At 38.0% G+C, this 15713-nt stretch overlaps 1 protein-coding gene across 1 annotated transcript in view; it reads right to left on the bottom strand.

Annotated features, from left to right (window-relative positions):
* ADGRG6 (adhesion G protein-coupled receptor G6) overlaps positions 1–14685 on the bottom strand; it is a 137421-nt gene extending 122736 nt beyond the window's left edge. Inside the window, 3 exon segments of the mRNA XM_007472165.1 lie at positions 7165–7265; positions 14568–14589; positions 14592–14685. Of these exon segments, the coding sequence (XP_007472227.1) occupies positions 7165–7265; positions 14568–14589; positions 14592–14685 (217 nt within the window).
* Positions 14686–15713: the final 1028 nt, after the last annotated feature.

Here is a 15713-nt window from a genome sequence, read left to right as displayed (position 1 = left end):
ACAAAGAAGCTCTCATCTAAAAAAGATTAATTGGCTATAGTTTTAATGATTTTTGAAAAAAAAATCAAGATAATTAGTCAACCATAGAAATACAGTAGTAACACAGTTCCCACTGGATTACTTTATTCCTCTCTGAGAGGTTTTTTTTTTTGGTAATGGTTAAATAGGTTCATCTGAACTGGTGATAGCCACCACCCATGTGCTGGCAAATGACCTCATTTTTTTTTTTTTCAGGTGTTTAATCATCTTTGTTCAGTGAAGGGGAAAAGCTGTTTACAATATGGTGACTTCGTGCTCATCGTCAGATTAATATATTTTGTCATCTAACCTCCTTACTTTCCTACCCTGCTGCCCCACCTTATAAATCATATTTACTCATTAAATCTGGAATAAGTTTTTTTTTCCTCTCTCCTTGGTTCTTTCCCATTTTGTTCTTTTCCACATTTTTAATTTACTAAATACTATGACGCTGAAATCTTAGGAAGAATGGTGCCAAAAAGCACATATTCTACTTGCTGAAAATAAAAGGAAAACTCCATAAAGAATTATTAATTTGAAAGTGGCAGAAAATTTTGTACCTGCCGAAGTCTAGAGTTCCCCAGGTTTATCTTGTCTAAGAAAGTTACCTTCCCAATCTCTAATTGAGTGTAGAGCTTACCTGCTAAAATTGAAAGGAAATACACACAGAAGAAACTTTTGAGGTAACTATTAAAAGAATGTGTACATCAAAAAAACAGGCTCTCTCTGCAGCAACATGTATGGACCTAGAGATTATCATACTAAGTGAAGTAAATCAGACAAAGGCAAATATCATATGATATCACTTATATGTGGGATCTGAAAAAACAGTACTAATGAACTTACTTACAAAACAGAGACAGTCTCGCAGACATGGAAAACAACCTTACAGTTACCAAAGGAGGGTGTGAGGGATCAAAACAAAAAACCCACAGAAGTTCTATAACACACACACACTCACTCTGTGATTAAACTGTAGGCTGAGGAGGGTTTCACGGTTTCTAGTACAAATTCCTCTTCAAAATGAAGACTTCTTCATACCTTCTTCATCGCCAGTGATGGCGATTTCGAAGGTCAGCTGGCTTTATCTTTTGGCAGCCAGTTACTGAATCATTTGGTACTTGGAGCATCAACCCCAAAATACTTAGACTAAGTCTGTTTTCACTTCCAAATGACCACTTTTCAAACATCTAAAGACCACTATCGCATTCTTACTGACATCACTATTCCAAAGTAAATGTGCCATTTAAATCCATTTTTTTTAATTCAGCAAGATTTTTATCTTTCAAAAGAAACCAAATTGTTACACCAAAGCAACAGTGTGGTGGCTGACTCAAAGGGCATGCATGAGTCCACAGCTGCAACCCAGCCCCACAAAGGCTTCACATAACAGTGGAGACAGAGATGCTCTGAAACATTCCTCAGATTTCTCGAGACTCATCACCAGGCTGATCTGCCTGGTCTAGATACTCTGTTTATGAACTCTCTCTAAAGGATGTGACAACCATGCCTGGAGACGAGCGTGATCTGACCAGCAAAGGGGAAGACTCTTTGCTAACACCTCACTCTTCCTAATGCTTAATTCCTACATGGTGTCAGTTTCACTGGAGGCCCCATCACACTGCTTAGTCACTTGAGATAGTCACTGTGGTGACAAGATGAGTCACCCTCATTCCACATTTACGTAATTGACTTTATGACCCCAATGTAGGATTTCATATTTACCTACATCAAAATCAGATCATCTCAAAGGTATATGAAGGCAGGCAATTATCTCAAAGGTATATGAAGGCAGGCAATTATCTACAGGGAAGACACATCAAAGAAACTTCTGTATACAACTTTCTAAGGTTTGCTTATTCAATCACATTGGCTCTTCTAATCTGAAGTGTAGAATGGGAAAACAGCCTTTTAGCTGAAATCTTCATACAGTAATTTGGAGCACTTTGACCCTAACTGGAAAAAAACCCCACCATATTTATTGTCATATATTATAGTCTTCTGTTAGTCACTTAAGCATTACTCTGGCTCTTTCTTCACTTAATAAGTATAGTTTGCACAGCTAGAGCCTTATTTTTGACCTTTCAAATATACTTATTTAGTAATTAATGACATATTAATGTTAAAATGGCTAGAAAAAAAAACCTGGCAGATTTATAAAGGGATTATTTTTCTATGCATTCGAAAGCCATTTGACTGCATATAAAAATATGTATAAAAGATGTCTAACACTCCAATACAAACTGCAATGTAATTGGTGATCATGAGTAAAATTAACACACAAACCAAAAAAAGCACAAGATTAGTCCAATCATCTGCCTTCCAGAACCATGCTGTCCTCTGGGCTAGAAAGCACACAATTCAGGCCAGATTGTACTTTCAGAAACATTTCCCCTTTTAGCTGTTGATGTATCACAACTATCAGAATAACATTGAGCTTTGAAATAATCTGCTGATGTCATCGATTTTCAGGAGAGAAGGGAGGCTCCTCCCTCAGTGCTTGTGACTAAGGCTATCTGTGTGGAAACAGGCTCCTGGTTGCTAAGGAATCCATTGGCTCTTGGCTGTCTGTTTCCCACTCTATTTGAAGCCACAACCTTCTCTCTGCTTGAGATATCATCATTCATCTTCAGATCATAGTGTGCCACGCTACATAAAAAGAGGTTCTTACTTGAAACAGCTTTTAGAGATTCATATCAAGTGGAGGAAGAGCTGGAGTAACGGTTACATGACTAACCATTATAACCATACTTATAATATTATAACCATTATAACCATTATAACCATACTTATAATATTATAACCATTATAACCAGTATAACCATACTTATAATATTATAACCATTATAACCATATATAACCATACTTATAATATTATAACCATTATAACCATATATAACCATACTTATAATATTATACTTATAAAAGTATAATATTCATACATGTCAACAGTCTCTCTGGCAGTTTTTTTATTTTTATGTATTTATTTATTATTATTTTTTTGCGGTACGCGGGCCTCTCACTGTTGTGGCCCCTCACGTTGCGGAGTACAGGCTCCGGACATGCAGGCTCAGCGGCCATGGCTCACGGGCCCAGCTGCTCCACGGCATGTGGGATCTTCCCGGACCGGGGCACGAACCCATATCCCCTGCATCGGCAGGCGGACTCTCAACCACTGCGCCACCAGGGAAGCCCTCTGACAGTTTTTTTTAATGCAGCTTCTTTTTTTAATACCAAAGAATCTTATTAGGATTTTTTGTTTTCCCAAATTACTACAGTAATACATGTTCATTGTAACAAGGCAAATCATTCAGAGTTGTATGAAGTTCCATCACCTTCCCCCCTTCTCACTCCCACCCTGAGATAATCCACTTTACGCCCCTGTGATAACCCATTTTAAAACCTGATGTGTATCATTCCATGTTTTATTAATGTTTATACAGTCTTACACAAAAGTATACATACATAATAATCCCAGTTTTGTAGTACAACTTATTACAAGTCTAGGATAATCTTATATTGTTCTGTAATTTGCTTTTTAACTTAACTTTATTATCTTTCCAAGCCAATATACATAGTTTTGAATGGCTACACAGTATTGCATGGTATGAATATAAAATAATTTATACAACCGTTCCCTTGTTGATGAACAATCAGAGTCTCTACCAATTGTTTGCTATAACAATGCTACAGTTAACATATGGGTACATATTTCTCTATATATTTATGGGTTTTATTTCTATAGGATAGATGCCTACATGTGGGAGTGATGTGTCAAAGAAAATACACATTCTTACTCTAAAAAAATGTTGCCCAATTACTCTCCCAAAAGACAGAGCCAACAGTGTTAGTGTGTCTTCTTTACCTAAACTTTAATAATACTGGATGCTATCAACCTTTCTAAATACTGTCAAGTTAGTGGGTAAAAAACAATCATATTTTGTAATTTGTACTTCTGTGGGACCGGTTTAAATATTCAAATGTTATTTTGCTGTAGTTCTTATTAAAAGTTATATTCATCACCTATCAAGAGACAAGGTATTCTGTTTCTATACTACTTTTTAAAATCCTAAAGGGCATAAACCTTGTATACTATTTGCTTTGTAAATGTCCACAAAACTACAAATGTTAACTTACCTAGAAGATTTAACATTGCAGTTCTATTTTATGAGTTAAATTTTGGATATTATCAGAATTAAACTACAGGATCCTAATTTTTAATCATCTGAACTAAGTGTCAAGCTTAACAATCAAGAGGTTTTGCCAACCCTCTAACCCAGCTACAGCAGTCAAATTAACAAAATATTAACAACCAAGAGAGTAACCAAAATCAATAGATTATCCCTAAAGGGTGAAATGAGAGTGACAAGGGGACTCCTTTGAATTGGGGGACAGGCAGACTTATCTGAGATGGTAATAATTAAGACCTGAGTATCAAAAAAGAACCAGGTGCATGTGGATTAGGGAGAAGAGAGTACTAAGAAAGCATGGTTAAGGAATAGAAAGGACATGTGTCTAAAACATAGTGACTGTAGGAGAGACTAGCAGGATAGTAGGATGCACTGTAACACATGAGAGTGAAGCAGATTTGAAGATCGGAGGTAGGAATCAAGAATCTTGTTCAGGGCTTCCCTGGTGGCACAGTGGTTAAGAATCCGCCTGCCAACGCAGCGGACATGGGTTCAAGCTCTGGTCCGGGAAGATCCCACATGCCACGGAGCAACTAATCCTGTGCGCCACAACTATTGAGGCTGCGCTCTAGAGCCTGCGAGTCACAGCTACTGAAGCCTGTGAGCCTAGAGCCCGTGCGCCACAACTACTGAAGCCCATGCACCTAGAGTCCGAGCTCTGCAACAAAGAGAAGCCACTGAAATGAGAAGCCCGCGCACCGCAACGAGGAGTAGCCCCCGCTCACCGCAACTAGAGAAATCTCGCATGCAGCAACGAAGACCCAACGCAGCCGATAATAAATAAATTTTTTTTAAAGTTAATATATTAAAAAAAAAGAACCCTGTTCACACATGTGAAGTCTGAGGACTATTATATATCCAAGTGTATGAGAATAAGCAACCCAAGAAATGACTCCGGGTACAAGAAGGGGCCAGGTACAAAGATAAAGACTGAGGAGACACGCGTCAAGATGCCACTGAAAGCCACTGGATTCGATAAGATCACCTAGGGGTCATCCAGAGAAATGAAAAAAGTCAAAGGTTGCCTATACAGAGACATAAATCACAGTTAAGCACCAGATGTTCTTCAAAAATATAGTGGTATTACACCATGATTGAAAGATAGGACTCTGAAAATTAGATATAGCTAAAGTTTCAATATGCATTATTTTAACAAACCCTATACTGAGTTACTTATAAGGCACAATTTTGATATTAAAATGCCAATAATAGCCCCTAATGTATTTCTGTGAGTTCAAATATTCATGTGGGAGGTGGTGGCATTTTAAGTGAGTCATATTTAAGATATATAGACACAAAACATTCTGGCTTCATGAGAAAACACAGGTAACTATCTGTCACAAAACCTTAGGTGATGCACACACCATGTGGGGTAATAAAAGAAATTTTTAAAAACAATTTATTGTGTCAGACGGTAACTTAAAAACACATTTAAGTACTTTGATTCCCATGCCCTTGCGAATGAGCACCTCCTTAAATTTTACATCCCAGGTGCTTCCCTTGCCCCATCCTAGTCTCAGCCCAGTTGACCCCATTTACTTAGTCTAAAAACATGTTTTTCATTTATTCAAATGATTAAAATAATGAAGGTGCATATACCAAATAAAATGCTGACATCTAAAATAAAAAGTCCCAATTTAAGGTTCGAAGAAGGCTTGAAAATTTACAAATGCTATGACCTAACAAAAATGAATTTTAATCTCATAATTTATCTTACATCATGTAATTGGCTCCTGGAGGGTCACTTTTGAAAGTTAAGAAATAGTTCAACACTGTACATGATAAAAATCTAATGTATATATAATTTTCAGATCTCTTTACAAGTGTGCTTCCTTTTTCTGGCAATGAAAGTAACAGAAAGATAGACTTTATAAGGAAATTGAAACAAATACACCAAGAAAACCACTCAAAGATCAATTTTATTTTGAAGCCAGTAAAGAAGTACCAGGGATTTCCCAAGTAAGTAGCTGAAACTACCTGATGGCTTGGAAAAAAGTATTTGTATATTAAACACTAGTTAAATATCTTGATCCATGAATTAGCAATTTTAGCAGATAATCTATTTCCAGATTTGTTAGATGTATTATTTATAATAACATACAGGTATGTTATAAACATGGAATGTATAAAATCTTGAGTAAATTCCAAGTAATCAATACATAAGACTTCAGGAGTAATGACTTCATTCTAAAGGAAAATATAATAAACTGAATAAAGACCAACAGCAAAAAAAAAAATACAAAGTGTAAAACAAAATGGGCTTAAGAAAAATGCAGTTTGCTCAAGTAACAAAACCAGATAACTTTTAAAGATCATTCACATTCCTCAAGTTCTTATTGGCTCATTCATATAATTAGCTGTTTATAGAAAATTTGGCTTTCAATAACAGCTAAAAAGGTCTTATTTCAAAGTTGAGAAAAAAATTGTACTCTTTTTAAAAATTAAATATTTTCATTCCAAATGTACTGTAATTAAAATTAACTTTGTCACATCATTTTAAGTCAACTAAATAACCTTCATGATCTAAAAACTTAATTTCAAATTCCTGTCTGATATTTGGCAATAAATAAAAATAGCAAAGCCTATACTTTACTTTTCATAAAGAACTGAATGAAAACTTGAAAAGAGAGAGAATTAAGTACTGTATATTTATTCAACCATAGAAGAAACAGCTAGCACATTTTTAATGTCAGATATGTAGCTATCTCATCATTCAATATGGGCGAGATAAATAAAACTAAAAGAAATGTAGCTAAGATTAAAGAAATACACTCATTAGAAAATAAAACAATGATCAAAGTAATAGAATTCACACATAATTAAAGAGGAATGAGAGGCCATGGACAGAAAATGCCTGTAAGGACAGAAAACGTCGACAAATAAGAGGCACACTTATACTAAAGGCAATGTAATCATTATTAAATTCTGAGTTTGAAAGAAAAAGAGTCTTACTTACCTGAGGGAGGAACATACACAATATATAAAGCAAATAAGAACAAAAGAGAACTTCGCTTCCATTTCGAATGACAGCTCCACATTCGGCCTGAGTGAAACATCCTGTCATGGAAAAAAGCAACAGTCAGGACACTTAGATTCAGTAAAGCATTCGGTCAATAAAATCTGTAGGTTTCCAGCAGGTACTGGAAAATAGGAACCTTCAGATTCAGCCTTGCTTCCAAATAAAAAAAAGAAACTTTGAAGATGATAAACTAAGCATACCCTTTAAGCTAATCAGGCAAAAGAAAAAAATCCATGCATTTTATTTGCCACTTGGTGGCACCTTCCTTATCAACGAATATGTAATAGATGATTTCTTCATGAAGATGGGGAAGTATTCAGATAATACAAGAAAAAAATCACTTATAAAAAAAAAAAATTCGGCATCAACCTTCAGCATCACCAGTCACGTGCCCATCTGAGTAGCAAGAGGATGTTTTTATCAACCTCTACTATAATCTCCCAGAAATTTAGGCTATAGGGAAATGTTTTCATTTTATAACATCTGCTGCTTCACAAATGGAAATATTTAAAATAAAATTAAAATGCCCAAACTTTCTTCCTTCCCCTAAAACTAAGTACAGAAGCACTAACATTCTAAAAAGATTAATTTCTTTATATATAGTAATAGCTAACAAATTTTTTAAATGGCTAGTAAACACCAAGTATTATAGAAACTAATAAATGACATTAGATGGAGGGGTGCTGCTTTGAAAACTCTCAAATAATTCTCCGTACAAGAGTCTCATTTTTTTTTAAACATTTTTAAAATTTTATTTATTTATTTTTGGCTGTGTTGGGTCTTCGTTGATGCACGCGGGCTTTCTCTAGTTGTGGTGAGGGGAGCTACTCTTCGCTGCGGTGCGTGGACTTCCCATTGCTGTGGCTTCTGTTGTTGCAGAGCACCAGCTCTAGGCGCACAGGCTTCAGTTGTTGTGGCATGTGGGCTCAGTAGTTGTGCCTCGCAGGTTCAGTAGTTGTGGTGCACAGGCTTAGCTGCTCAGAGGCATGTGGGATCTTCCCGGACCAGGGATCAAACCCATGGCCCCTGCACCGGCAGGCAGATTCTTAACACTGCGCCACCAGGGAAGTCCAACAGTGTCATCTTTAAACTCAAAATTATACTTAATGATTTAGATGGGGACATACATATTATCTTGGCTTCAGACAGTGGTGTGATACTTTTCATTGACTCAGCCCTATCAAAAAAGGCAAACCACTGAAGGGGGCAGCAGCTGTAAAAGTCAGTCACAAAAAGGGACCACAAATGAACTGGTGAGCAGAAGAGTCATGAGGCAGGAAGAACAGGTGAGTAGCAGTAAGAAACCCCCAGATCTTAAAATCCCCAAAGAGAGTTACTTTGATTATAAGTGGTAATCGAGAATCATTTTATTTCTAAAAAGAGGAGCAACTAATAAGATACTTTAGGGCCACAGTAATACCTTTTTTCCTGAAGGTTGCTTATCTGGAATAAAATGTATAATACTAAATAGAAAACCAGAAAGTTGTAAGAGAAATACTTGAATAAGCAAAAATAGACATCAAACTGATTCTTGCAGTTGCCTTAAGCCTGCATTTTCAATCTGTCTTTTACTGTTAGAGACTACTTAAGTAACAAAGAGAACAAGATCTAGAGTCAGACAGAACTGGGTTTGCTACTTATGAACTATGCAACCCTTGGAAAATTGACTTCACCACCTTGTGCTTCCTAGTTTTCACCTGTAAAATAGGAACAATAGAATCTAGTCTATGGAGCAGCTGGATGATTAAATCAAATCATGTCATTTAAGAAATATGCCTAACATTCAGCAAGTACTCAGTAAGTATTAGCTATTTTTATTTTTACTACCATCCCAAGCATTCTAATATAAGTGTGGTTATTCTGTCAACAGCAAAACCAAAAGAAAGGACTGAACCAGGAACAGACAACAGGATCAATGTTATAAGCCAAAACCAATCTATTGACTTTGTGGCTACTTCTGGGATTCACTTAGAACAGAGAAGAAATGGATTATTCATGTATGCCATTATTACAGAAATTTAAAATAGTATCTGATATTCAGGACATGTTTTTATATATTCACCAAACTACAAGCTCCAGCATCATGCAGCTCCTAGGGGACTTTCTACATGAGAAAAAGGCTACGTTCTAAAGAGCATTTTTGCACAACATTGTCAATCAACTATACTCCAATAAAAATTTTTTAAAAACAATAATAATAGAGGATTCTTATATGGAAGGTATGTTTTCAAATATATCCATCCAAAATATTTGAAATTAAAATCAGTGTTACTGTTTACAAGAAGCAAGATGTTATAGTGAGTCATTAATAATAACATAATAATAATGGATGTGAACTCTGGAATAGCACGTAGTTACATCCTGGTGCTTCTGTTTACCGTGTGCTTTGGGGGCAGGGTCAAGTACTTAAACTCTGAGCCTATTTTCTCTTCTGTAAATAGAATATTATCCACCAAAAAGAACTAGATGTAACATTGCACGGAACTTAGTGAGTGCTTTAAAAAGGGTAGCCTGTAAACTTTTGTCACATGGAAAGTTCACTTTTTTGGAAGAATGGGTCCATTTCTCATTGATGCTGGATGAATGAGTTGCTTCCCATTTATGCTGGGGATGAATGAGTGTGCTTCTGAAACAAAAGAACAATTATATATTCAAAGAAGTTATCATCTGAAGGACCAAAGATGAAGTCTAACCTCCTCATTTCACTGAGGAGGAAACTGAGGCCCAGAGGAATAAAGGGGCAAACCAATGAAGCCTGGCTGCCAGCCTTATAGATATTAATAGAAAGAAGTATCAGCCCAGGAGAACTCCTAGCTTCTTAATCTTTGTGATGCATGACAATCCTCCGTTATCAATATGTTAATAGTGGCCTCCTCTTATGTTCCCGTGCTCTCTAAACAATACTCAGGGAATGATGTCCATTAGTTTGGTGACACTCAATACTATTTCATGTGCTGATGCAACTTTGTTTTGCTATAAAAGGTTCTGACACTTAGGAATTCCTTATTTACTCCTGAAGCTATTTTATAAAAGCTGCCTGCAATCCTATCAGACAAGAGCTGCAAAGGACAACCAAGGGCTCAATGCATTCCAGTTCTCAGGACTCCATCACTTTGTACAGAAAAGGAACCCAGGACAGGGCAAGAACTTGTAACCAACATAAACCATATGACACGCCACCTTTCATCCACTTTACTGAAGAACAGAAACAAATAAATTAAGAATAGAACATAGGAAGGAAAGCATTGTATGTCTTCTCAGGGGACCAATTAGCAAAGACACATCCCTGGGATTTAAACAACTTTCTCACAAGAATGGAAAATCCTGAACAGGGTTACTAAGGTTCTAAACAGGAACTACAAAAAATACAGTACAATTTTGTGTCACTCAAGTTGTGGCCTCAAAGTTCTATTGAAAAGAACAAGAATATTTTTTAAGTAGAAAGAGTCATAGACTTCTATAACCTGAAAAGAATCTAAAAGTTATGCAATAAAACCTATCATTTCACAGATGAAAAAACTATGATGTTAAACTACTTGCCCAAGATCACATAATCAGTGGTGTCAGAGCCAAAAAGACCCCCTGTGTCACCTGCCTTCCAACTCAACTGTCCTTTTTGAGAAACAAGCTACCTCTCTTGCAAACTCACTCTCCTTTTCAATGTATATAGGCTACAAGATACAGTATACTTAAATCCTGTGTCAGAAAGCTTTAGAATTCAACCCTTTTATAGGAATTGTTTTAAATGTCGATATGACTCCTTGTAGATGTCATTTAATCCAAATGCATTAAAGTCTAAAAAACTACTGTCTTCCATCTCTTTACTCCTACTGACTCCTCTAAAAGTCACAAAGAGAAATTAGTGAAGAAATTTTGAAATTGGTGGAGAAATTAACATGGTACTAATTCTCTTAATATCAGCAATAGTCAGAAATAACTTCATTTTCCATATACCAACTGTATTTCTATGGCAAATCTTTTCAGAAAGGGACATGAGGAGTAGCACAGAGCATACCTTAATTCTTCCAGAGTAAAAAAGAATGGTAATTTGGTTTATTCAAGCCTGCTTACAACTTTGTTTCATTTTCTGGTTAAAGATCATGTCCCTGAGCCTAAACAATGAATAAAAAGAGAAGTGCTATTCTATTACTCATTGTAACTTCTTTTATTAATTTGGGTTCACCCTCCCCCCACTTCAAAAAGGCGGAAAGATTTATTCTTCAAATCTGCACAAATCTTGACCCTTATTTGAGCTATAATGTACATAACTGGCTTTACCATAAATGAAATTAAAAGGTAATCGTGAGAAATACACACACACACACACACACACACACAAAATACACATAAAACTGGGAAAATCTGAAAAAGAGAGGTGTATTGTATCAATATTCTGGTTGTGATATTGTACTTTAGTTTTGCAAAATGTCACCATTGGGAGAAACTGGGTAAAGGGTACGTGGGCTGTCTCTGTATTATTTCTTAAAACTGCATGTGAATCAACAAATACCTCAATTAAAATTTCAATTAAAAAAGTAAACCCTGAAGCCCTGATGAATGTAAGTTACTTTCAGATGGTTCAGTAAAAAAATTGTGTGTGTGTGTGTGTGTGTGTGTGTGTGTGTGTGTGTGTGTACACGTACGTACAGACAGTGGAGGGGAGAAGAGAAGAAAAATGATAAAATGAATGGGGTAAATATTTACAATAAGTGTTTCTGTGTAAAGAGTATACAGCTGTTCTTTGTGTTATTTTTGCAACTTCTCTGTAGGTTTAAAACTATTTCTAAATAAAGTTAAATACACACATACACATTTACACTGAAGGGTATCAGTGTTCATCTGATGACACTTTCATCACTACTGAGTATTATTGCTTTAATCATTGCCAGTTTGATAGAAGAAATAATGTCTCATTTGGATTTCCTTTGTTCAGATTGGCATATTCAAGTCATTTGTATAGTTTTCCATTATAAATACTTTTCTTTCTAGTGATTTGTGATTTTTTTAACCAGTTCAATACTAAATATGTTAAGCCTTGGTCATATCTGCTATAAATGTTTTCAGTACAGCAATATTAAAGTTTTCCTTAAGGCATTCCAAATAATTTCATCCTGAGAAATGCTCATAAAGGAAAGTAAGATGACACTCAAGTAGCACACTCAAGTTTTATTGGCATTTTTACTTATGATTGAAATGTCCTTTAAATGTTATCACCCCAGTCACTCAGTGTGCTTCTTAATGTCACCCAATGTAGGTAATGTAATAATGTCATCCCATTAGAAATGAAGTGGAAAGATGTAGTTTTTGCCCAAGCATGCCACACACACTGTCTTTTCCTATTTAGTCTAAAGTCTAAATAGTTTCAAGAAATTTTTGATCATCCCATCAGAGATATAAACTCTTGTAAGACATGGGCAGTCAGAAAAATGGTTAGGTTTAAGGAAGTGGTTGTCAGTTTATTTTTAATATATAAACTGATTCTCTTTCAAATCATTATTTCCAGAAATCAGAGTGACATGTCTAGTTGGGCAGTAAAGCTACAAGCTTCTAATATTTCCCATAAGCCAAGAGACAATAGCCTCATTCACCATTCACACTGGAAAAGCACAATGTCATGTAATTTATATAAGCCATAAATGGAACAGTAGCTTCATGCAGCTTGAGACCAATTAATGCAAGTCTTGCTAAATCTATTAAATTTCTTAGGGTATGAAAAATATGCAGTCACTACAACTCCAAAGTATATTTATAAAGTCTGTAATTCCAGAACTTGAGTGTAACAATATATACTCTATCCACAGGAGTAGGCAGAAAATATACTTGAATAATTTGTGTATTTGAATCTATCAAAATTAAAATTTAAAAGATAGATAATATAGTTTATGTTTCCCTTTTGAACGTTTTTCAACAAGATAGTAGGAATCTTTACCTTGGAAAGGTTGGTATTACTTCCATATACTCTAACATACTAATATCTAAAAAGAATCAGATAATCTTAAACCATTCCATATGAATTATAAACAGCAAAAGGGAAAAAAGAAACAGTTATAATCTGGCAAAAAATGGAAAAACTTTCTGTCAAAATAGCTCAATAAAGAAACTCAAATCAGGGTATTAAACTCCATAATTTTATGTGATTAAATATTCATGCTTTTACTATATAATGACATAAGATTGTTTTAATCATACAGAATTCAAATGGACTATATAACTTAATTTCAGTCAGAAAATTTTTACATCACTTGTTGATCAGTTTCACATCTTTTATTTTAAAACCTGGTATTCATATTTTCTTCATGTGTAATGTAGTTTTTTCCCCATAAGATTTAAATCACCTAGGAAAGCGGAAAGGAAGCTAGACAAATATCTGCTTTTAAAAACCTTACTATATTTTCAGAAAAAACAGAAGTTTAAAACACACATTCATTCAAAATGTGTTGCCTGTATATGAGAACAAGTTTTATATGAGACTGTTGGCTGTATCCCAAAATAAATTCTTTCAGGTTATACCTTGCTAATTCCACTGGGTAAATGGAACTTTAAAACTCACAGGTGTGGAATTACTTCACATGCAGTTTAATAAAAATAAGTGGTTCCTTTCTAATTATACTGCTCACTACCAGGAACAGAGCTGCCAAGTGCTAGGCTTCTGGGCACTAACCCTTTTTCCTATTTTGAAAATGTGTGCTGGAGGGAGGGAGGCAGACGGTGCAAGGAATGGACAAAGGCCTGAGGGGCTTGTCTCTTCCCGGGTATTACACTGAAAGAGGAAATTTACGTGGAAATAAATAAGGCTCCAGAAGGTGGGGGAGGGAGGGCGAATATCAATTTCTAGAAACTCTTGTATATTAGTGGGAGTAAAATGTCTGTCGGGGTGTCTGCCCAAGATTTAACAAAACACCAGAGGGAAAATTATATATTACAAGAAAAGGTAACTTCTGAGTTGGCCACAATAATAAGCTTGGTCCTTCAGAGAACAACCTTCCTTTTTCCATTCTGGAAGGCTAGGGGGTGCTCGGTGGCCCTTCTGCAGGGTCGCTCTGAGGTACCTCACCACTTGGATGACAATTCCAGAGGCAAAACCCATTAGGTTTCTCTAAGCGTTTCATCGCCCTATACTCCCCACTTCAACTTCTATATAAGACCCTTCACAGATACTATCACGTTCAATGGCATCTTCTTTAATTACTTTTTAATCTACAAAGTACACCGTGAACCTTTTCTGCGCGCTTTTTTTTTTTTTTAAAAAAAACCATTCAAATAACCCAAAGATCCAAGAATAACTTCTACAGTCAAGGGTGGCAATGTGTAAAGTCAACATTTTCTCGGCATACTAGTACCTTCCAAGCCCCCAGGTGCTGATCCAGGAGAGCGGCTTCTTGGCAGGGCGAGGCCCCTGGATGGAGCAGCCACGCGGGTGACTCCTTGTTTAATTTGAATCCAAAACCTTTTCCCCATTCTTGAAGCCCTGCCCTCTTTATTATGCTTTACGCCGCCCAAACGTGAGGTTTACCTCTCGCTGGAAAAAAGCCAGCGGCACACACATGTCACAGCTCCGGCAGGCAGCAGCAGCAGCTCACCCCTCAGTGCCTCGAGGGGCCAAGGGAAGACAAACCGGTTTATTCCGTCACTGCGGGTGAAGTCCTTACAAAGCCCCTGGGGTGGGGCAGGGGGAGGCACAGGTAAAGGTGTGAAGGAATTCTGTGCTGAAAGGGGGGACTTACATGTCGGCATCACTGCGCTGAGGTCCCCAGGGGCCGCGCGGTCATGCTCCACCACCTTCCCCGGCTCTGCTGCTCCGAGTTCCCCGATGGAGCCGCCCGGGCGCCTGGGCCGAGCGCGGCGGCCGAAGCCTTCTTCACGCTCTTTCTGGAGAGGTCATCGGGGCTTCCCGACAGCCGCTCCTAGCCGGCGCTCGGCGTGGCGCAAGGTGGACGGCCGGCTCCGCGGAGTTCAAGTGCGGATCGCTGCGGCCAGGGGGCGGGCGGGGCGGCAGGTTCCTCCTTACAGAGAAGTTGGAGGAAAGTTAGGGCGAGAACGTTGAAGCTTAGCGGCTGGGTCTGCCTTCGAGCTGGTGCTGGGTGCTCGGGGTACCCCGGGTGCTCCCAGGGCGGTGGGCGGGTGGGTGAAGGGGTCCGTTTCCGTAGGTCCTCGGCCCTGCTGGCGCGCGGCGGCACGTGGTCACCCCCTTTGTGCCTCTCGTTTTCCCCCTCCCCCGCCGCGGGCTCGGGCTGTTCCCGGGGCCCGTCCACCCGGCCCGCGCTTACGGAGCCGAGGCTCTGCCCGGGCAGCGGGCTCAGGTGCTGCTGCCCTGGCGGCGCGCGGCGTCTGGCTGGGCCCCGCGCGGCCCTGAGGAGGCCCCAGCCTCGGTGCTCGGCGGCGGGGACCGTCCCGTGGGCGCAGCCGCTCCACCCAGGATCCCGCCCCGGGGCAGGAGGGAGAAGTCTCGCTGCGGGTTGGGAGAGGCGCTCCCCAGACTGGCAGCG

The sequence above is a fragment of the Lipotes vexillifer genome, unplaced genomic scaffold (assembly GCF_000442215.2).
Source record: "Lipotes vexillifer unplaced genomic scaffold, Lipotes_vexillifer_v1.1 scaffold112, whole genome shotgun sequence".
NCBI classification, from domain to species: Eukaryota; Metazoa; Chordata; class Mammalia; order Artiodactyla; family Lipotidae; genus Lipotes; species Lipotes vexillifer.
The sequence above is the reverse complement of the archived record's forward strand: the minus strand, read 5'-3'. Positions and strand labels throughout refer to the sequence as shown.